Below are 23788 nucleotides of genomic sequence, written 5' to 3' on the forward strand. Positions count from 1 at the left end.
TACTCCCATATGTATAACTGATTCACTTTGTTATAAAGCAGAAACTAACACACCACTGTAAAGCAATTATACCCCAATAAAGATGTTTAAAAAAAAAAAAAAGACTCTTTACTCCCAATGCAGGGGGTCGGGGTTCAATCCCTGATCAGGGAACTAGATCCCACATGCTGCAACTAAAGATCCCGCATACCGCAACGAAGATTCCACGTGCTGCAACTAAGACCTGGCTCAGCCAAATACATAAATAACTATTTTTAAAAATAATATCTGCTTGGTGGGGACAGTTAAAAATGAGATAAGCCAAAGAACAAATCAGAATATTTGAGATTTAGGCAAAACCACACTGAGAGGCAAAACCAAAACCTGAAATGTGTTCATCTGAAAAAAATGATTTTTCAAAAACTCTCTGTGCCATCCAGACATCCATGCTACCCTTCAAGATCAGCTTACCGTGGGTAAGAAGAGGGTGTCCTCAGCTGAGGTTGGTAACTTACTGCTGTGATGGGGTTGGCAGGGTGCTCAGACCTCAGACCATGTGGAGACCCCAGCCAGTGACGCTGGAGCCAGAAGAGTCTGCATTCCTTCTTCAGAGGCTGAGGCTTTTATACACCTTTCTAATCCCATCATCCCTCTGGCCATCTACTAACTCAATCAGAAAAGCATCCTTGATTATATTCCATACTGCCCATTGGATTGATCCTGATTGGATCTCCATTCTTCTCCAGATTACTTGATTGAATCAGATATCCATTCAGGAAACAGAAAGAATGATGGAGGGGGAATCAAGGACCCATTCATGGATTCACTCCACAAACATTGACTGAATTCTACCAATACAGACAGTTATATTCCTGGGGGCTCAAACAGGAAAGGGATTATTGCTTCCTGACATCGAACGAGAAAAAAACATAACTTGAAACCATTCTTATTGGGGGATCTTCGGCCATATCAAAGTTATCGAAATGTCCCTGAATTAAAACAGCTTCATTAAGACAGTGGTATTGTTCCCAAAGTAAACAAAATAAACGTGTTTCTGTATCAACTTGTCACTTGGATGTTATGTAGCAAAGATACGAGATGATGAGCCTATTCAGGGAGCAAGGGAAGAGCTTTTGTGGATGTGGCTGGTTTTCCAGTAAGGAGTAAGGGGGCTTCACCTCTCGGAGCTGAGCATTCCTGAAGGGACCACTGAATGACTGCAACAATTGAAAATAAAGAGTTCTTATTCTCCTAAGGAGGTTGCAGACTTAAAGACATTTCTCTGGGTGATATTTGGAAAGTAAAAGAGAGTGGCTCGGAGGAAACAGTGTCACCCTTGAGGGTGTTTCCTCCTAGAAAGTTGGGATCAGCACAGCAAACACCATGAAAAGACTAAATCTAAGAATGTGAGAAGAGGAAGAGATGTGAGTCCTGGAATCAGACATTTCCAAGACTGAGAGCCAGTGAGGGTGGGCACTGTGGGCTCTTTGGGAACTTGGAGCCAGGGAAGAAATAAACGTGGGTCAGTAGCAAATAACACGGTCATCCAGGGGCAGGTGCTACCAGGAGAGGTTTTCTTTAAGTTTTTTTCTCACTGAAGACACTTTCCAGATGGCAAATAGCCCCAGACATTTTTCTGGTTATTGGAAGCCGAACCATAATCCCATTGGCCACTTTGCAAATGTATTTAGATAATTACTGTTTTCTCAAACTTAGCTAAGTTCAAGACAGATTCTGAACAAGGAGACACCATTAGGCACAGAAATAAAATTCTTTTCTCTTCATAAATAGAGAAATGTTTTTCTCTTCTATTTGGTGTTTAAGGTTCTACCACATTCAGGGATGACTCCCACCTGGGCTGCATCACACAGAGATTCTTTTGAAGTTTAAGTTCACAAATAAAGGGAGACCCTTTCTCTATCTCTAAGAATTTTCCATGCCTCTCTCCCACCCCATTTATTTGATGCCCAAACAATTCTTATATAGCACTGGCCACCAAGTCAAAGATTCTTTAAGGGTGTTTTCCCTCTGGGTCACATTCCAGAAGATTCCTTTCACCACATTTCTGCCATGGGTATAAATGATCTTTGCATAAAATAGGGTTAAATTGGATTCTACTCAATAGGCATTTTAACTCCCAGGCCAACCATCCCTTTTTTGCGGTACGCGGGCCTCTCACCGCCGTGGCCTCTCCCGTTGCGGAGCACAGGCTCCAGACGCGCAGGCTCAGCGGCCATGGCTCACGGGCCCAGCCGCTCCGCGGCATGTGGGATCCTCCCGGACCAGGGTACGAACCCGTGTCCCCTGCATCGGCAGGCGGACTCTCAACCACTGCGCCACCAGGGAAGCCCCCAACCATCCCTTTTATTAAAGACCTGCGGTAGAGTGAGATTAGTACCACTGATAATCATAAACATCTCTGTTTATTGAACAAAAACTGGGTAAGAATGGTGCGGACGCTTTTTATTCACTACCTCTGATCACCTTCACAGAAAATCTAAACATTGCTGCTATTTTCTCCAATTTTAGGCTGGTGAATCAAGGTTTCTTCCAGGTAGAGGAATCTTCCCATTTCTGTACAGTGAATAATTAGGTGACAGGATCAGAAGGACCCCTCAAATTGTCAGACAACCTACATGTTGCAAAGGACTGACAGAGAGCCTTCACATGATGTTAGCGGAAATGCGGAAAGTGCAGAGTTTAAGCTGGGGATGTTTCTATGGGGTGGCAGTTTCTATGAGGTCCAAAAAGACCACTGTTTTAAAGTGAGAAGTTGAAACTAATTCTCTGAAAAAAACTCGAGGGCTGATATGGAAAATAGCAAAAGTGGCTAGACTCCAAGTTGGTCGTTGTCAGATTTGTGGGCATTTGTGGGAAAATCAGAAGGTTTCCTGCCTGAGCAGTCATCTGTTGAGCGAGGCGTGTCAGAAGGAAATCAGAGACAGACACAGGTTTACATGGTGAAGGCAAATTTTATTCAGGGCTATGACAATAGAGGGAAAGATACCCCAGCATGTGACTTGGCTTCATTCAAACTTCAACAGATAGGAATAGGGATTCACATCCAAAAGCAGGGGGGTTACTGGCTGGTAAATTAATAAAGTCTGGGAGGGATTCTGGCTGAACCAATGTAACAGATTTCTTGCTAAAGGCAGCCCAGCATGATCTGATACCAATAGTGGGCAGTGAGGAAATTTGATCAGATTTTTGGGGTCATCAGATATCAAGCATGGGGATTCTTGCTGGACTGACCTTTGGTTCTTATTGAAACTAGATTTTACAAGGAAGTACACAGACAATCCCAGGAGAGGATTCAGGAGGCTGAATAAATTTTGCTCAAACAAAGAACATTTTCATTTGAGGGGACTGTGTTGGGGCACTGGGTAGACTGTGCAAACGCTGATTTAGTGAAAAGTGCGGCCAACTTGGGAACAGGTGAAAGTCACTGATGCTGGGCAGGGAGAGCAGAGGCAGGTCACATGGGAGTTGGAATGAAGACGGGATCCTTTGAAAGATTTCCATGATCTGATTAAGAGTCTCACACCCACTGTCATGGGTGCCTGGAGATAATGTCCGTGGACAAAGGAGCAAGAAGGGAGAGAGCACAGCCTGCATGCTGGCCTGGACAGAGCAGTCGGGTTGGAGACCCACAGAGGTGGAAAGACACAGGAGTCCCCATAGCCTTGGCAGTTTACAGGAGGCTTGAGGGTGGCGTCCAGAGAAGGAGGGCCGCTGGAATGCTGATTGGTCCACTGAAGTCTTGTTCTCTTTACGGTGATGGGTTGCTATGACCTGAATGTTTGTTCCCCGTCCCCTCCTCCACCTGCCACAACCAAACACACGCACATCCCACAGATTCTTCCGGTCACTACAGTGTTAACAGCCACTTTTTAGACTCTGTGTCTGTGTGTGTGTGTGTGTGTGTGTGTAAGGTCATGGAACGCTGACCACGTATGGACATCCATGGGCTCTGGGATCCACTCAGTCCCACCTCCACCCCTAACCATTGTCCCTCCACCGTCTCAACTGCCTGGAAAGGATTAGATGGATTGAGGGATTTTGAGATGGGGGATGACGCTGGGTTATCCAGTGAGCCTCACATAATCAGAAGGATCCTTAGAGAGGGAGACAGAGAGGAAAGAAGATGCTACACTGCTGGGTCTGGAAATGGAGGAAGGGGACACAAGCCAAGGAATGTAGGTGTCCCCTGGTAGCGGGAAAAGGCAAGGAAAGAATTGACCCCTACAGGGAACCCAGCCCCGAGAATTCGCTGTGAACTTCTCACCTCTAAAGCTGTAAGGGAATAAACTTGTGTTACTTTAGGACAGTGAGTTTGTGGTATTTGTTACAGCAGCAATAAGAACTAGTACACCACCTTTCTGGACCTTTAACAAACCTGCCGAGCTCCTTCCCAACTCGAAGCCTCACATATGCCATTCCTGCAGCCTGAGCCACCCTGTCCTCCCTCCCACCTGTCCCTGCACCTGGCTCATCCAGCTCAACATTCTAGTCTCAGCCTAAATGTCCCCTCCTCAGGGAAGCCCTCGCTCACTAGCTCATGTCTCCATGCCCCCATTACTGCTCTCATGCACCCCTTTAGTTCAGCACAACCCCAGTGATCTCCCTTATGACCTACTGGCCCCCAAGGTCCTCACTTCTGTAAGCCTGTCCCCCAACGTCACCCTCTCCTGAATGCAGGAAAGGGATGCATTCACATCCCTTTCCTGCTGGACAGAAGGCTGTGAGGCCAGAGGCTGCCTTGACCATGGCTCAGTGGATGTTTGTGGGGTGAATGGATGGTGCAGGAGGCGTGAGGAGGCCAGCTGGCTCCATGCCAGCTATCTCTTATGTCTTCTACCCACCCTTCCTCTATTCCACATTCATCATATCACTCATTCATTCAACAAACATTCCTGGAGGATATGTACCGAGTTGTGAGAACTTGGAGTCATGTTACCTCTCTGGGCCTCAGTTTCCCCTTGTGTGAAATATGGGAACTTATGGGTTCTTCCAGTTACTCTTGACTTTCAAGTCTGTCTTCTGCACATACATGACACTCCTTGTGTCAAAGGGCTTTATTTGTGGGCTGGAAAAGAAAGGACCTGTGGGTTTGGAGGAGGGGTAGAAAGTATAAAACACAGACCATGATTCCAAGGGCCGCTCAGATCGGCTTGATTTAAAATTCTGGAAGTACGTGCAGCCGCCTGCTGTCTGGCAGGTCCGACGGTGTGGTGGGTCTCCACGTGATTCCACCTGTGCTGTGATGGGGTGGCAGTTCTCAGGAGTGTGGGACAGGCTGCAGGCGATGCGGAGGCCCCGGAATCGCATGCTCCCGCTGAGACGTAGCACCAGAAGGTGGTCTGGGGTAGGAAGAAGTGTAAATGCTCTCCCTCCGGGTGGCCTCGGGTGATGGGAGCCATCTCTGCTTCAACTGCTCATAGAGTCCGTAGTTTGTAGGGGGAGCTGCAAGGCAAACCAGAGTCTGGGTGAACAGGGCTTAGAGGAGGAGGCTAGTGTTGATGGGACAGGAGAATGGTTGGTTGGACCCTGCAGGTTCTCCCAGGCTGCCGTACCAGGGAGCTAGGCTGGCCGTGCACCAGAGGGGAGAAGGAGGCTTGCAGGAGGGTGGTGGTCCTGCCAACCCCCCCGAGAGCCTCAGGGTGTGGCCTGCTCCCTGTGTACCTAGGAGGGACCAGACGCTGTGAGAAGCCTTGGAAAATTCAGCCCCATGACCTGATTGAAAGTGTGGCCCCATCAGTTCCTGGATAATAACTGCCCCACCCCAGTAGGGAAGGAAGCAGCGCGAGCTTGCGAGAGTGACCTTGAGAGAAACCCTTGCAAAGTAATGCGTTGTGACAAGCGCTCACTCTCCACAAAAAGATAAGTGCAAAGGATAGGGGCAGCTTGAAATGTAAGTCAGATCAAGGCACTCTCCTGGTAAATCTGCGCAAAGTCTTGTTACTGAGGGAAGGACAAAGTCCACACTCCTTATTGTGGCCTGTGAGCCCCTACCTGGCCTTCCTCTACCCCTGCTTAGCAGCTTTGGCACTCGCTCTTGCCTCCCCTGGGATGTCCTTCCCTCCAATTCCTGCACGGCTCCCTCCTTCTCAATTCAGTTATTTCCTCCAGAAAGACCGTCCTTTGTCATCCCATCCCAACGAGAATCAATATACCGGCCTCACTTTCTCTCCGCTACCCGTTTTCTTTTCTTCATACCACATATCCCGGTGCAGTGCACTGGATCTTACGTTATCTTATTCATTAATGATGTCTTCTGTGTCTCTTCATGAGGGTGTCAATTCCCTGAGGGCAGGAATTCCTCCCTATCTGTCACTGCTGTGTCCCCAGATGCTACAATAGGGCATGGCACCTGGGGATTACTCAGTAGTATTTATGAAACGGATGATGCATCTGAGTGTGCAGTGACGCTGCGCCCCACCACCTGTGCTCCAGGTAAACATGGTGCTGCAGGTGACAGTTTCATCACACAGCAACATCATCCAGCAACACAGAGAGAGGGCAGGTGGCCTGGAGGTAAATAGGACTCTTTCCCTATCTTCTCATTCTAATGCTTTTCTGGAGTCTGAGTCACCTGTGAGGTTCTTCTGCACCAGGTAGGCACACCTCAGCCCTATGCAGCTATGAATCCTTTAGAGCCCAATAAAGGAGGCGATCCCGAATTATAAAAATACCGGGAAGGGGGAAGTCAGCTTTCTCCGGGAGCCACAGCAACCTATGTCTATCCCACGTGCGGAGCTGGGGCAAGCTTGGGTTATAGTTATGCCGGTTGTAATGGTCGTCGTACGTGCTGATCAGATGGTGGCGCGAGGGCTCCTGGTGGTGGGTGATCAGGTGTTTGTACGGGAGCCCCTGGAAGGACAGACACAGGGCACATGTTACCAATCAGATGAAGGCATCCACCTGGCTGCGGCTGGAGACAGAATCTGCCCGCCATGGAGATCCGTGGTGCTGAAGGAGACAGGTCCCCCATGGGAGGGTGGCTGCCTGAGTCCTGGGAGCCACCAACAGGAAACACACTTGTCTGCCCACCATGACGCAGTTCACCTTCAAACACACATCCCACCTCAGCTGCAGTCCGCTCTCTGCGTGAGGAGCTCCCAGCCTATGCCAAGACAACTCATCCCGAGAACGAGCTAGGGGGATGCAGTAACATGAAAGTCAGGATACCCAGCTGAATAGGGGAGTCCGGGCCATCTCATTGCATGCCCTGGTGATCTGAAATTACCCCCTTTGATCTGTCTCAAGTCTCATCCTTCCAAGCGCCGATTTCCATGGCAAGTGAAAGATGTTAAATGCCGAGCCTGACGTCTGCACCTTCTATTTCGATCAGTTACTATGGGAAGAGTCAGAGAATGCTCCGTAAATTGCCTTCTTCTGCAAAGGATTTATGTCTCCCTCAGTTGGCAACTCAGGGAGTGATTTCTTTGGTGGGGAGTTATTCACAGGGAGAAGAAAGCCGTGTTCTCCCGACTCTGGGACGTTTGCCTGAATCGGTGCTTTTCCTAAGAAAATCCTCTTGGCCCTAAAAGGGAATCCTAGAGGACTGGGCTGATCTACAGGGAAGATAATGTGGATTTCCATGCTCGTCCTCTTGTCTGGAGTCGTGGGGAGGTCTGTGCCTACTACAGCCCAAAAACACCGGCTGCACCGAATATTTCAAGTGGTGGTTCCATGAATCCGTCAGATCACAAGGCCAGAGGGAGACAAAGGGGGATGGGCACAGACATTAAGCAGGGGTTCCCAAGGTCCACATCACCAGGTGTCTGGAGTATATTTCCAAGGTCAGGGAAAGCAAGTTGGAGGGGTTCTCAGCTATCTTGACCATGCACACAAGATTTTTGTTTTGATCAGGTATGGTAAGCTGACAGACATAGAGACAACTACCTTTGAAAGAAGTCTATCACTTACAATTCCCAAGAGGAGGGGGCATGTCACATCGCACAGGACCACATGGGAAGCACAAGGGTGAGTCAGGAGGCAGAAGGACTGAAGATAGAACATGGCCCAGAGCCTTTGCTGTGCTTTCCAACAAAGGAATGGGCAAAGCAGGGTAGGCATGTTTGAGAAGTGTGGATTGCACAGTTTGAATAAATTCAGGGTGTCTCTGGTTGTCACTGCCTGGGCCTGGAATGGGGAATATTGGCCTCGCATGTGAGCCTTAGATAAAGGAGGTGATTGGAGGGATGGTCTCTGGATTGGTTGGTTTGCATCTGAAAGGCATGATGGCAGGCAAGTTGTTTACTGTCCCTAGGAATTAGCTAACCCTGGGAGGGGCAGCCTCTCCAGGATGAGCAAGACCCCTAAAATATCAAAGTAAAATACAGAAGATAAAAAACATGATTAAAACACCTGCCTAGGGGGTAAAAACTCCATTGATCCATGGTCAGTTTGAAGAGCAGTTGCAGCATTTGCCAAAGGGAGGAGAGTAAAGTGGGGAGGGAGATGGAAATGGAGGCTGTCCCAGTAGGGGAGCACAGGATGGAGCACACAGAGGAGCCGACAGAACTGAAGCAGCGATGTGGAAGCGATGCTGTTTCCAGTGTCCTCAGCACACAAACAGGCTATTTGAACAGAATCCCTAGAAACGAATACCCAGTTGCTGGGTTCTGTTTTGTGTATGTGTTGGAGGAGGCATCTTGATTTTATCCAGGCTCTATGTGTGTGTGGTTATCCCTCATCAGGGTTTGTGATGGGAAAACAAATGTCTTTAAGAAAGGGCACCAAGGGGCTTCCCTGGTGGCGCAGTGGTTGAGAGTCCGCCTGCCGATGCAGGGGACACGGATTCGCGTCCCGGTCCGGGCAGATCCCACATGCCGCGGAGCGGCTGGGCTCGTGAGCCATGGCCGCTGAGCCTGCGCGTCCAGAGCCTGTGCTCCGCAACGGAAGAGGCCACAACAGTGAGAGGCCCGCGTACCGCAAAAAAAAAAAAAAAAAAAAAAAAGGGCACCAAAGGTGTATTGAGAGTTAGGCTAAATGCCCCATGCACATTGATGGTTAGGGGATGGTTAAGATTGTGGATTCTAATTTTGACTTCCTTGTATTCAAATATGTTTGTGTCTTCAGTGCACACTAATGCTAATGGTTGGCAGCACCAAAGCATCAGCACGGTCCGAGGACCATGCAGTGCGACCCAGATATGACAGCACAAACCAGAGATGCCATCATGGTCCAGGGATGCTAGCACAGAACTGAACATCTGGCACTGTTTATACTGACATGCATCCCCAAATGCAGACGTTGAAGAGTCAACTCTGGCAGGTGGTGAAAAGGGATCTGAGGAGACTTTTTGCTTGATTTCTCGATTTTCTGAGCAGCCCCCTGTTCAGTCCCTTACCGACAGGCTACACAGCTTCAGACAGGACACTCGCCACCCTTGGGCACATTTTATCTGAAAATGAGCGTGCTGAGCTGGACAATCCCTTGGGTCCCTTCCAGCTCTAAAATGCTCCATTCTGAAGGATGTCCATCCCTCATTCTGTGCCTCCCTGCCCCCATCCTGAATTTAGGCAAAGGTAGGGTTGTGTGGGGTGGGAGTGAGGGGACAGAAATCACCTCTATGAGCAGCAGGCTGGCAGAAGAAATAACTTGGGGGAACACCCAGATCATGGTGGGGACAGGGCATAGTTGTGCACCCAGTGGGTGAGCACCTACAAGCTTATTCTCTCCAGGCTGAACCTGGTGGGAAGTACCCATGAGAGTTGATATAGGAAGAGGCTTTCTCTCCTGTTCCTGGAAGGGCCAGGATCTCTGAGCCTCCGGAACACTCTCACCTAATTTGATAAATGTCTCTAATGCCTGGTCTTGGGCGTGGAAGGCATGTTCTGAGGTTGCAGTGCCCTGCTCCCTGTTCTGAAAGCCTGGAACACAGCCACACTCACAAACAGGCAACCAAGAAGTGAGAGTGCACTGAACGGTCCTTGACTTTTCATACAAAAGAACAGGACGCTTGGGCATAGCTGCTACAAACACTGTTCAAACATCACCACCACTTAACTTTTGGAGTACTTTGTGTGATTCCTGACTACATTCACCTTAATTGAACACTTACCTTTGTTTGTTTCCCATATTCTTTGCCTGCACCCTGTTGGAAAAGTGTGAAGGAAGGCGGGAAATGGCCCAGGAAAGTGCTAGGATACCAGCCAAGGGGAATGCTACCAGCTTGAGATTAGATTGACATCTGTCCGCCCAGTAAATAAGGGTAAGTGACATTGGCAGCCATCTGGCTGGGGAGGGTATTTAATGAGGTTACTCCTGAGTTTCTAAGAGGGAAATGCATCTAGAAAGAGTCTGGCTGTTAGTGTCTCCTGAGCATTGGGAGGGAGTCAGGCCTGAGTGGGGGGTCCCGAGCCCTCTTACCTCAACTCTCCTCTTGCTGTACCACCTGGAGGTCTGGTCCGGTCTGTGGCCTGGGAAGGGGATATACTCTTTTCTATAAATGGTCTGGGGTGTTTTCTCAGTGGCTTTGGTGAACTGAAAAAGACCAAATATTCAGGACAGTTTCTGTGATGCCCCTTCTCAAACTTCTGCTGCATCCCCTCAGCTCCCAACCATTGGAAGCTGGGCAGAAAAAGGGTAAATATGGACCCCGGGCATCCTGCACAACACAGGCTTAATTGTGCCCCCCTCCTTTCCAGTACTTGAAAAGGAGTGTGCTCAGGGACTTGGCAACCCCCCAAGAGCCCTTGGGAAAGCTGTTTTGGTGTCATCTGACCATATCTCATGGTCACTCCTGTTTCTGTTCTCTCCTCTCTCTCCCTGCTCGACTCCTCCCTTTCTTTTTCTCCTTTGTTGCTCACTCTTCCCAACTCTACTCTTTCTTTCCCCCATTATATTACATTTTTGTGGTTGATTTTTTTTTGAAATTCATTGTGGTAAAATATGCATAATAGAAGGTACCATTTTAACTATTTTTAAGTGTGTGGTTCAGTAGCATTAAGTACATTAACAGTGTTGTGCAACCACAACCACCCTCCATTTCCAGGACTTTTTCATCCTCTCAAACTGAAACTCTGTCGCCATTAAGCAACAGCTCCCCAATCTCCCCTCCCTCAGCCCCTGGCAACCATCATTCTACTTTCTGTCTCTGTGAATTTGACTACTCTATGTACCTCAGATAAGTGGAAGTATAGAGTATTTGTCTTTTGGTGACTGACTTATTTCACTTAGCATAGTGTCTTCAAGTTTTATCTACACAGTAGCATATGTCATAATTTTCTTTTAAAGACTGAGTGATATTCCATTGTATGTACATGCTCCATTTTGTTTATCCATTCATTCGTCATTGGATTACATCTACCTTTCAGTTCCTGTGACTAATGCTGCTGAGAACATGAATGTGCAAATATCTCTCTTCAAGATCCTGCTTTCACTCTGTTGATAGTGTTGATAGAGTTCTTTGATGCATAAAGTTTTTAATTTTGATGAAGTCCAATCTATCTATTTTTTTTCTCTTGCTGCCTATGTTTTGGGTGTCATATCCAAGAAATCACTGCTAACTTCAAGGTCATGCAGCTTTTCTTCTATGTTTTCTTCTAAGGGTTTTATAGTGTTAGGTCTTGTATCTAGGTCTTTGATCCATTTTGAATTAATTTTTTAATATGGTGTGAGGTAAGGGTCCAACTTCATTCTTTTGCATGAGTATGATGTTAGCTGTACTTTGTAACAATCTATTTTAAATTGATCCTAACTTGCCTTAACTCGTTAATTAAAACTCCACTCCTTTAGAGTTCTGCCCTCTCCCATTTTATGTTATTGATGTCCCAAATTACATCTTGATCTACCATGTATGCACTAACATGGATTTATAATTATTTTTATACACTTGGGTTTTTTAATCATGTAGAAAATAGTGGAATTACAAACCAAAATTATAATAATAATGGTTTTTATATTTGTCTGTGTATTTATCTTTACCAGAGGTCTTTATGTTTTCATATGGCTTCAAGTTACTGTCTAACATTTCTCCATTTCAACTTCAATGACTCCCATTAGCATGTCTTGTAGGGCAGCCCTAGTGGTAATGAACTCCCTCAGCTTTTGTTTATCTGGGAATGTTTTAATTTCTCCATTTTTGAAGTAGAGTTTTGCTGGCTAAAACAGTATTCTCAGTTGATAGTGGGGTGGGGGTTTTTGTTGTTACTATTTTTGACCCCTTTAAATATATCACTCCACTGCCTTCTGACCTGCAAGGTTTCTTTTGAGAAATCTAATGATAATCTTATTAGGGCTCCCTTGTATGTGATGATTCATTTTTCTCTTGCTTCTTTAAAGATGATCTCTTTTTCTTTGACTTTCAACAGTTTGATTATAATTGTCTCTGTGTGGGTCTCTTTGGGGATTATTTTATTTGATCTTCATTGAGCTTCTTGGATTTGTAGATCCATATCTTTTCTTCCAGTTTGGGAAGTTTTCAGCCATTATTTCTTCAAATAATCTCTCTGCCCCTTTCTCTCTCTCTTTTATCCCATAATCTGTATACTGGTCAGCTTGATGATGTCCCATAAGTCCTTGGGATCTGTTCACTTTTCTTATTCATTTTTCTTTTTGCTCCCTGGACTCAGTAATTTCAAATGATCTGTCTTCAAGTTCTCTGATTCTTTCTTCTGCTTGTTCAAATCCACTGTTGAATGTCTCTAGTGAATTTTTTTTCAATTTAGTTACTGAGTTTTTCAATTCCATTATTTTTGTTTGGTTCCTTTTTATAATTTCTATCTTTCATTAATATTCTCATTTTGCTTGTATATTATTTTCCCGATTCCATTTAATTCTTTGTCCATATTTTCTTTTAGATCTTTAAGCATATTTAAGACAGGTGGGGTTTTTTTTAATTCTTTTAAATTTATTTACTTTATTTATTTATTTTTGGTTGTGTTGGGTCTCAGTTGATGTTGGTTGGCTTTCTCTAGTTGCATCCAGCAGGAGCTACTCTTCATTGAGGTGCACAGGATTCTCGTTGTTGTGGCTTCTCTTATTGAGGAGTACGGGCTCTAGGCATGCGGGCTTCAGTAGTTGTGGCACACAGGCTCAGTAGTTGTGGCACACAGGCTTAGTTGCTCTGCAGCATGTGGGATCTTCCTGAACCAGGAATCAAACCCGTGTCCCCTGCATTGGCAGGTGGACTCTTAACCACTGCACCACCAGGGAAGCCCCTAAGACAGGTTTTTTAAAGTTTTTCTCTGGTACTTCCATTGCCTGTGCTTCTTCAGGGACCATTTCTGCCACTTTATTTTCTTCCTTTTAGTGGGCCATCTTTTCCTGTTTCTTTGTATGCCTTATGATTTTTTTGTTGAACACTGAGCACTTGAAAAAAACAGCCATCTCTCCTAGTCTTTGCAGACTGGCTCCACTCAAGGAAAGTTCTCCACTAAGTAGCAGGGCATGTTCTGAGCCTTGGAATCAGCCAGGTATGAAGGTTTAAGTTCTTCTCAGGACTTTTCTGAACATGAGCATGCATCCTCCTTAGGCCTCTGTGTGTGTGTGTGTGTGTGTGTGTGTGTGTGTGTGTGTGTGCACGCATGCATGCGCACACTTTTTATTTCCCCTGTGTACATGGCTGCTTTAAAATGCCTTAATTATCTGAGGAGTCTCTTCCTGGCTTCTTCTCAGAGCCTTCGATGTTCTGTTGCATTCCTCTACCTATAATTTCTTGCCCCCAGACATTTGCAAGTTTGTAGTCCCCTGGCAGCTTTCATTAACTGTGACCACTGCTGCTTTTCAAGCTCTTCCTAGCCTAAAATATGAACTACCCACTTTTCCCTGTCTGGTCTCTTGAGTTAGGCAGAACAGAGACCAATCCCTCAGGCAGCTTCCAGACAGGTTACAATGTTGCTCCACTCTCTCTGGGTTCCAGGGAGGGAACTGGGACCTGAGCCACTGCTTTCCCCACACTGCACCACACTGTGCTGGGGAGGGAATGCAGAAAGGGCAAGTAAAAATGCCATGGAATCTCCTACTATTTTGAATGTGGCTTTTTCTATTGGTTTTTGATTTTTTGATTTGATTTTTTGCTATAGACCTTTGTTTTGCAGAGCTCCCATATAGTTGTTTCAGTTAGGCTATAGTTGCTTTTTAAGTGTTTCCATGAGAGAACAAGGAACCTGGAGCTTCTTAGTCTGCCATCTTTCTGACATCACTCCAACTCTGCTCTCTTTATGCAATCTCCTCTAGGTGTTGGACCAGTCCATAATATCCCTGGGTACTGCCTTGCCCACAGGAGCCTGAAGGGACTGCTCACCCAGTCCTTCTTGCCCTTGGATTACACACCCCTACTCCCTAAACAAAGCCAAGTGCAGTCAGGGCTAAAAATGGCCAAAAGCCACATCTGACCAGAGGGGTGGTAAATGTTCATGTTCCCCCCATGAAAACAGCCTTTTCCAGTTCTCAGAAATCACCATCAACCTTCCCCGCACTTGCATCAAATCTGCCAATTCTATCTCACCCTCTTTCCCTTGCCTATTTTCCAAGAAGACGTGAGGATGTCTAGACATCTCTGCAGAAATTTAAGTGGGTCAGTCTTGATTGCCACGAATGAAGATATTCTATTTTAAGTAGGTCAATTCAGGCAAAGTATTTTGTGATGACCTTTAAGGTACATGGGAACACCAAAAGCCCATTTGTTCTGTTTTGAAAGTGAAAGCTGAAATGCACAGGCAGGGCAAGGTTGCATAACAGGTGCCAGAGAACAGCAGTTCATCCCTGGACATCAACACAAGGAGTGTCAAGCCTGCCTTGGCAGGTAACACATCCTGGGAAGGGCCAGCCCAGGGAGAGCAGACATTCTTCAAATCAAGGTGCAGTGGAATTAGGGACAGGGAACACTGGATGCCTAGAAACACTCCACTGAATATGGAACTGCAAGGCACAACCATATTGACACCTGTGCTATGAGGTTTTCAAGATGTAATAGGGACCTTGATGATTGCTTGAACGTAACTCTTCTATGTATAGCACAGTGCCACCTTCTTAAGATGCAGTCGCCTATGGCCCTTTGAAAATAATAATGTCCTAACTCGTCCCTCTCCCTAGCAGGTCTCCCTCTGAGCCCTCTGTCCACCTCCTCTTTTCTTACCATCTTCCTCTCCTCCAACCAGTTTCCAGTGAGCACTCTGGTTGAATACTTGGCCTCAATCTTCCAGCTCGGAGTGGAGAATGACTGTGGACTTACTGCAGTAAGAAACTGCATGGTAAGGATTTGCCCCAAGCTTCTTTGACTTAACACAGTTTAAGGTTTCGGGGGTGGGAGATGTTATGAAGTTGCTGAGTTTGGGATGCTTTTTTTTTTCTTTTCATCAGTCAAAAGGAGTGGTAGTAGATGAAACTCTACTAACTTCACAGAATAAAAGGGCCTTGAGAGTCCACTTTCAGCCTCCAGGGAGAGGTGATGTGATCTTGGATTCCCTACTGTTGACTGTCTCCATGGTGATAGACTCTGAGTATAAATACTCTCCTTAAGGCAGCAGCTGATTCTTCAGGAGCAAAATTGACACCACAAAAGCAAATCAAACCAACAACAATCGCCACAAAAGCAGGAGGCAGAAGGACCTGGTTTCTATGTCACCACCTGATAAAAGGCATCATCTTTGCTGCATTTTTACAACTAGAACGAGTTGAGATGATCACATTCTACTACTTAATGAGTGCTGATGTGCTAGGCCCATACTGAGACTTTTACATGTACTCACTTGTTTAATCCTCAGAGCAGCTCTATGAAGCAGGTGCCAATGACTGTACCCATTTTATGGATGAGGACACTGAAGCAAGGAGGGATTAAGTAGCTGCCTCAAGTCACACATATGGAGAGCTGGGATTTAAATCCACTCTGATTCAGGTCTAAACCACTGGGCTCTACTCACTGCGCATCTGCCCCTTTGCCTAAGGGGCTTGAGGAAGAATCCTATCTTTGTGGTCAAACTAATAAATATTGTTCATTCAGATCATCTCCATTCATTCATTCCAGAGTCATTCTAGCAAGCATATGCCACATCCTTGGCACTGAGCTGGGGCTACAATGCATCAGTGGCTAGACCAGGGCCCCATCCCTATAGAGCTCAGTCCAGTGGGATAAAGACCATGATCTTGCTTATTCATTAAGCCAAAAAATCAGGAACCACCTAGATATCTATCAGCAGAGAGCTGATTGTGACACATCATATAAAAAAATACCCTGTAGCTGTTAAAAAATGCTGACATAGGAAGATGCCTGCAATATATGGTTAAGTTAAAGAAGCAGTACACTGTAGTCTTGCTTGCCACAAATGAAGACATTCCATTTCAAGAAAGCAATTCAGAGAAAGTGTTTTCCAATGGCTTTTAAACAAAAATAGAGGAAATCCAGGAAATTATTTGTTCCATATTGAAACTAATTATGTGGCAGGGAAAGGACATGGAAGATAGAGCAGAGCAAACTTCTATTTGGCAGGTACCATAGTCTGGGCAAGTCTTGAGCCAGGAAGATGGGTTATCCTTTCAATCAAAACCCAAGAGAGCTACGTGTTCTGTATAATTCCATTTTTTAAAACTTTTTATTGTAAAATGTAACACAAACATGAAAAATTACTTTAAAAATAAAGGTACAGAAAAAATGAATTCTAGTATACAAAACCCCACCAGCATGTCGGTCAAGAAATAAAACATTCCCAGCACCCCAGAAGTGTTCCCATATGCCTTCTTCCACTCCAACCTGACTTCTGTGGCAATCTCTTCCTTGATTTTCTGTATATGCTTAGCACCAAAGGATGCATTCCTAAACACTCAAGCTTAGTATTGCCTGATTGTGGACTTTAAATGGAATCCTCTAGCATGTATTCATCTGAGTCTGAATTCTTTTCCTCAATATGGTTAATGTTTTTAAGGATCATCCATGTTGCACGTAGCTGTGGTTCCTAAATACTTTTGGACACAGAACATGTCTCCTAGTAGCCAGATATAGCCATTTCTCTAGGGCACTAGTTCTCAAAATTTCTAGTCTCTTAAAAACTATTGAGGACCCAAAGGGCTTTTTAAAATGTGGATTATATTAGTGGTCTGGAGCCAGATTGTACCAGTTCGTGAGAGCCAACACTACATTCTGTAGTCATGTTGGTAGCTTGAAATCAGTCATGACAGGAATATTACACCACAGAATTGCCCGACCCAATGAATTATATTATATATTAATTAGTGTTTATTAATTTATAAGTAACAACAAACTTTCAATCTGTTGTAATATGTTGTTTTGTTTAAAGGAGAAAATCAGCCTCACATAGATATGTAGTTAGAAGAAAGAGAAATATTTTACTAGCCTTTGCAGTTAATCATGGATATTCTTTGCTACTACACCAAAACTCAACAAGTGGCAGTTTTTAAAGTTTAGTTGCAGTGTGGAATCTGAAACTATTCAGTGAACTCTTTGAGCCCTATTACGTTAAAATCCACTGACTGGGGCTTCCCTGGTGGCGCAGTGGTTGAGAGTCCGCCTGCCCGACGCAGGGGACGCGGGTTCGTGCCCCGATCCAGGAGGATCCCGCGTGCCGCGGAGCGGCTGGGCCCGTGGGCCGTGGCCGCTGGGCCTGCGCGTCTGGAGCCTGTTCTCCGCGACGGGAGAGGCCGCAACACTGAGAGGCCCGCGTATCGCAAAAAAAAAAAAAAAAAAAATCCACTGATCTTGTGCTTTGGATAGATCTTTAACCCATTTGTAATTTTGTAACATCATGGTGGTCATTTGGAAAAGATAATTTTACTGAGCAGATCTTCCAAATGTTGACATGTTTCATTATACTATATCCCAAAATAATCACATTTGCTTATATCCCTACTGATATCATCAGAAAAACACCTATTAGGAAGTTGACAAGCTCACAGTGGTAGATACAGGCTTTCCAAAATTCTAGTTTTAGCTTGAAAGCTCAAAATTTTTGTCATTGGCAACAACTACTGACCATTGTTTTCCTTGGAGTGACAGCTTTCCATCATTCATTTTTGAGAAATCATCTGCCAAAGGTTCCAATTCGAATAACCATGATTTGTCTGCCAGTCATTCTTTCGGGTAAAAATTGTGTTTCATTAAAAAACAAAACAAACCAAAAAAATCCTGGGAATTCTCTGGTGGTCCAGTGGTTAGGACTCTGAGCTTCCACAGCAAGGAGTCCAGGTTGATCCCTGGTCAGGGAACTAAGATCCCACAAGCTGCAAAAAAAAAAAAACCAGCTAATTTCACTCATAACTCAAACAATCACACACAGAGCGTTCTTTCTCAAGAGAACCATTGAACTTGGGCACACAACAGCAGAGCTTTCTCATGCGTCCTTCCCATTTCATCACACAGCATGTGAAAAAGACATCTGTTCAAGGGTCAAGATTTAATAAAATTAATAATTTTTACTTCTTCATCAAGGACACTCTGTGTGAAACTAGCAGTTTTTTTAACATCTTTATTGGAGTATAATTGCTTTACAATGTTGTGTTAGTTTCTGCTGTATAGCAAAGTGAATCAGCTATATGTATACATATACCCCCATATCCCCTGCCTCTTGTGCCTCCCTCCCACCCTCCCTATCCCACCCCTCTAGGTGGTCACAAAGCACTGGGCTGATCTCCCTGAGCTATGCAGCTGATTCCCACTCGCTATTTTACATTTAGTAGTGTGTATATGTCAATGCTACTCTCTCACTTCACTAACACATATATATGGAATCTAAACAAAAGGAAAAAATGGCTCTGATGAACCTAAGGGCAGGACAGGAATAAAGACGCAGACGTAGAGAATGGACTTGAGGACACGGCATGGGGGAGGGGGGAAGGGTAAGCTGGGACGAAGTGGAACTAGCAATTTTTTTAAAAAGCTGCGAGTGTGTGGTGGCGAAGAATACAAGCGTTAATGGCACTGCCTTGATTTATGCCAGGCTCTGGCAGTTTTACCCCCATCACTTCTGCACCATCAGTGCAAATGTCAACAACGTGGAAAAAGGCAAATAACATCTTAATATTACACGGTTGGTGGGAATGTAAATTGATACAGTCATTATGGAGAACAGTATGGAGGTTCCTTAAAAAACTAAAAATAGAATTACCATATGACCCAGCAATCCCACTACTGGGCATATACCCAGAGAAAACCATAACTCAAAAAGACACATGCACCCCAGTGTTCATTGCAGCCCTGTTTACAATACCCAGGACAAGGAAACAACCTAAATCTCCATCAACAGATGAATGGATAAAGAAGATGTGGTACATATACACAATGGAATATTACTCAGCCGTAAAAATGAATGAAATAAGGTCATTTGTAGAGATGTGGATGGACCTAGAGGCTGTCATACAGAGTGAAGGAAGTCAGAAAAAGAAAAGCAAGTATCGTATATTAATGCATTTATGTGGAATCTAGAAAAATGGTACAGAGGAAACTGTTTGCAAGGCAGAAATAGAGACACAGACATAGAGAACAAACATATGGACACCAAGGGGGCAAAGGGTTGGGGGATGGTATGAACTAGGAGATTGGGATTGACATAGCTACACTAACTAATATGTATAAAATAGATAACTAATGAGAACCTGCTGTATAGCACAGGGAACTCTACTTCAGTTTGCTGTACAATAGAAACAAACACAACATTGTAAAACAACTATACCCCAATAAAAAAACAGTCATACACACCAAAAAAAAAAAAAAAGAAAATAGTGTTGACCTTGAAGATCCCCTAAAAGGAGCTTGGGGATCTCTGGGGGTCTGTGGACTATGCTTTGAAAACCTCTGCTCTTAGATATATACCTAGGAGTGGGGTTTCTGGGTCATAGGGTATGTGTGTCTTAACTTTGCTAGATAATGCCAAACTATTTTCCAAAGAGTTATATCAATTTACATCCTCCCCCAACAGTGTATGAGTGTTTGTTTACATTAGTCCACACCTTCTAGGACTTTTTCATCATCTGAAACAAAAACTATGTACCCATTAACAATAATTCCTCATTCCTTCTTCCCTCAAGCCCTGGTAACCTTTATTCTACTTTCTTGTCTCTATGAATTCGCCTACTCTAGATACCTTATAGCTTATTTCACTTAACCAAATGTTTTCAAGGTTCATCCATGTTGTAGCATATGTCAGAATTTCATTCCTTTTTATGGCTGAATAATATTCTACTGTGTGTATATATATACCACACTTTATCTGTTGATGGACAATTGGATTGTTTCCACCTTTTGGCTATGTGAATAATGCTGCTGTGAACACTGGTTTACAGATAGCTGTTTGAGCTACACTCTTTCAAGTATTCACCTAAGAGTGGAACCAGCACCACAAAGCTATTTTGCACAGCAACCACACCATTTTACATTCTCACCAGCAATGCACAGGGTTCCTGTTTCTCCATTTTTTGCCAACACATTATTTTTCTTTTTTTTCTTTCTTTCTTTCTTTCTTTTTTTTTTTTTGTAATAGCCTATCCTAATGGGTGTGAGGTGGTATCTCATTGTAGTTTCGATTTATATTTTCCCAATGGCTAATGATATTCAGCATCGTTTCCTGTGATTATTGGCCATTTGTATATCTTCTTTGGAGAAATGCCTATTCAAGTCCTTTGCTCATTTTTTAATTGTGTGTGTGTGTGTATCTCTGTGTGTGTTTGAGTTGTAGGAGTTATTTATATTCTGGCTATTAATCTCTTATCAGATATAAGATTTGCAAATATTTTCTCTCATTCTGTGAGTTGTCTTTTCACTCTCTTGATATCATCTATTCCTATGTAGTTTGTATTTTATGCTACTTAAATGAATTATTTTTTATTTCATTTTCTGATTCTTCCCTATATATTAAAATGCAATTAATTTTTTAAAACAATAACTTTATATCCATCAACCTTGTTAATTATCTTATGAATTCTAATAATTTCCCTGTAGATTCTTTGAGAGTATAGCATCTGCAAATAATACCTATTTTATTTCCTCTTTTCCAACCCTAACTGGTTTTATACTTGTCTTTTGCATTGGCTAAGACCACCAGAACAATGTTGATTAAAAATGGTAGTGAGCAACTCTTGTCCTGTTCCTAATACCAAAGGAAAAATGTTTAATGTTTACCATTAAGTATGATGTTTTTGTAAATGCCATTTATTGAGTTCAAGAAGTTTCCTTCTATTCTAAATTTGCTTAGACAGTTTCCATAAATAAATGTTTGATTTTTTGCATCTATTAAGATAATCACACACTTTCTCTCATTGAATCCATTAATGTGATAAATTGTATTGATTAATTTTGCAAAGTTAAACTGATCTTACATTTCTAGTATAAACTCTAGTATATATGATCATGATACAGTATCCTTTTTCTAATATTTCTGGATTCTGCTTGCCAAATATTTTTTAGAAAATTTTTTTGTCTCTGTATACATGAGTAAGAGTTTCATAGCCTGCAGTTTTCATTTCCTCAGTTTTTGTGGGATTTTATTATTAAGATTAAGTTAACCTGAAAGTTTTACTGAGCTCTGCCCACCAGAGCAACAGCCAGCTCTACCATCCACCAATCCCTCCCATAAGGAAACTTCCACAAGCCACTTAGACAGCCTCATCCACCAGAGGGCAGACAGCAGAAGCAAGAAGAACTACAATCCTACAGCCTGTGGAACAAAAACCACATTCACAGAAAGATAGACAAGATGAAAATGCAGAAGGCTATGTACCAGATGAAGGAACAAGATAAAACCTCAGAAAAACAACTAAATGAAGTGGAGATAGGCAACCTTCCAGAAAAAGAATTCAGAATAATGATAGTGAAGATGATCCAGGACTTCAGAAAAAGAGTGGAGGCAAAGATCGAGACGATGCAAGAACTGTTTCACAAAGATCTAGAAGAATTAAAGAACAAACAAACAGAGATGAACAATAAAATAATTGAAATGAAAACTAAACTAGAAGGAATCAATAGCGGAATAACTGAGGCAGAAGAACGGGTAAGTGACCTGGAATACAGAATGGTGGAATTCACTGCTGCGGAACAGAATAAAGAACAAAGAATGTAAAGAAATGAAGACAGCCTAAGAGACCTCTGGGACAATATTAAACACAACAACAGTCGCATTATAGGCATCCCAGAAGAAGAGAGAGAGAAAGGACCCGAGAAAGTATTTCAAGAGATTATAGTCGAAAACTTCCCTAACATGGGAAAGGAAATAGCCACCCAAGTCCAGGAAGCATAGAGAGTCCTATACAGGGTAAACCCAAGGAGAAACATGCTGAGACACATAGTAATCAAATTGGCAAAAATTAAAGACAAAGAAAAATTATTGAAAGCAGCAAGGGAAAAACGACAAATAACATATAAGGGAACTCCCATAAGGTTAACAGCCGATTTCTCAGCAGAAACTCTACAAGTCAGAAGAGAGTGACATGATATACTTAAAGTGATGAAAAGGAAGAACCTACAACCAAGATTACTCTACCCAGCAAGGATCTCATTCAGATTCAATGGAGAAATCAAAAGCTTTTCAGACAAGCAAAAGCTAAGAGAATTCAGCACCACCAAACCAGCTCTACAACAAAACAAAAACTTCTCTAAGTGGGAAACACAAGAGAAGAAAAGGACCTACAAAAAACCCCAAAAATTAAGAAAATGATAATAGGAACATACATAGCGATAATTACCTTAAATGTGAATGGATTAAGTGCTCCAACCAAAAGACACAGGCTCGCTGAATGGATACAAAAACAAAACCCATATATATATGCTGTCGGGTTTCCCTGGTGGCGCAGTGGTTGAGAGTCCACCTGCCGATGCCGGGGACACGGGTTTGTACCCTGGTCTGGGAAGATCCCACATGCCACGGAGCGGCTAGGCACATGAGCCATGGCCGCTGAGCCTGCGTGTCCAGAGCCTGTGCTCCAAAACGGGAGAGGCCACAACAGTGAGAGGCCCACGTATGGCAAAATAAATAAATAGATAAAATAAAATATATGCTGTCTACAAGAGACCCACTTCAGACCTAGGGACACATACAGGCTGAAAGTGAGGGGATGAAAAAGATATCCCATTCAAACAGAAATCAAAAGAAAGCTGGAGTAGCAATACTCGTATCAGATTAAATAGACTTTAAAATAATGTTACAAGAGACAAGGAAGGAGACTACATAATGATCAAGGGATCAATCCAAGAAGAAGATATAACAATTATAAATATATATGCACCCAACATAGGAGCACCTCAATGCATAAGGCAACTGCTAACAGCTCTAAAAGAGGAAATCTACAGTAACACAATAATAGTGGGGGACTTTAACACCTCACTTACACCAATGGACAGATCATCCAAACAGAAAATTAATAAGGGAACACAAGCTTTAAATGACAAAATAGACGAGATAGATTTAATTGATATTTATAGGACATTCCATCCAAAAACAGTGAATTACACTTTCTTCTCAAGTGCACACAGAACATTCTCCAGGATATATCACATCTTGGGTCACAAATCAAGCCTCAGTAAATTTAAGAAAATTGAAATGATACCAAGCATCTTTTCTGACCACAACGCTATGAGATTAGAAATCAATTTCAGGGGGAAAAAAGTAAAACACACAAATACATGGAGGCTAAACAATACATTACTAAATAACCAAGAGATCACTGAAGAAATCATAGAGGAAACCAAAAAATACCTAGAGACAAATGACAATGAAAACACAACGATCCGAAACCTATGGGATGCAGCAAAATCAGTTCTAAAAGGGAAGTTTATAGCAATATAAGCCTACCTCAAGAAACAAGAAAAATGTCAAATAAACAATCCAATGTTACACCTAAAGCAACTAGAGAAAGAAGA

The 23788-nt window shown here is 43.5% G+C and overlaps 1 protein-coding gene across 1 annotated transcript; it reads right to left on the minus strand.

Annotated features, from left to right (window-relative positions):
* Nucleotides 1–5037: 5037 nt before the first annotated feature.
* Nucleotides 5038–15389, minus strand: CFAP107 (cilia and flagella associated protein 107). The gene is made up of 4 exons (XM_027110725.1): nt 15068–15389; nt 10357–10470; nt 6672–6849; nt 5038–5442 (listed from the first exon to the last, which is right to left on the minus strand). The coding sequence occupies exons 1-4, from the start codon at nt 15179–15181 to the stop codon at nt 5258–5260; spliced, it is 591 nt and encodes a 196-aa protein (XP_026966526.1). The 5' UTR covers nt 15182–15389; the 3' UTR covers nt 5038–5257.
* Between the last annotated feature and the right edge of the window lie 8399 nt (nt 15390–23788).

Source organism: Aethalodelphis obliquidens, unplaced genomic scaffold, assembly GCF_003676395.1.
Source record: "Aethalodelphis obliquidens isolate GAN/ISIS:26980383/991018 unplaced genomic scaffold, ASM367639v1 scaffold9, whole genome shotgun sequence".
NCBI lineage: Eukaryota > Metazoa > Chordata > Mammalia > Artiodactyla > Delphinidae > Aethalodelphis > Aethalodelphis obliquidens.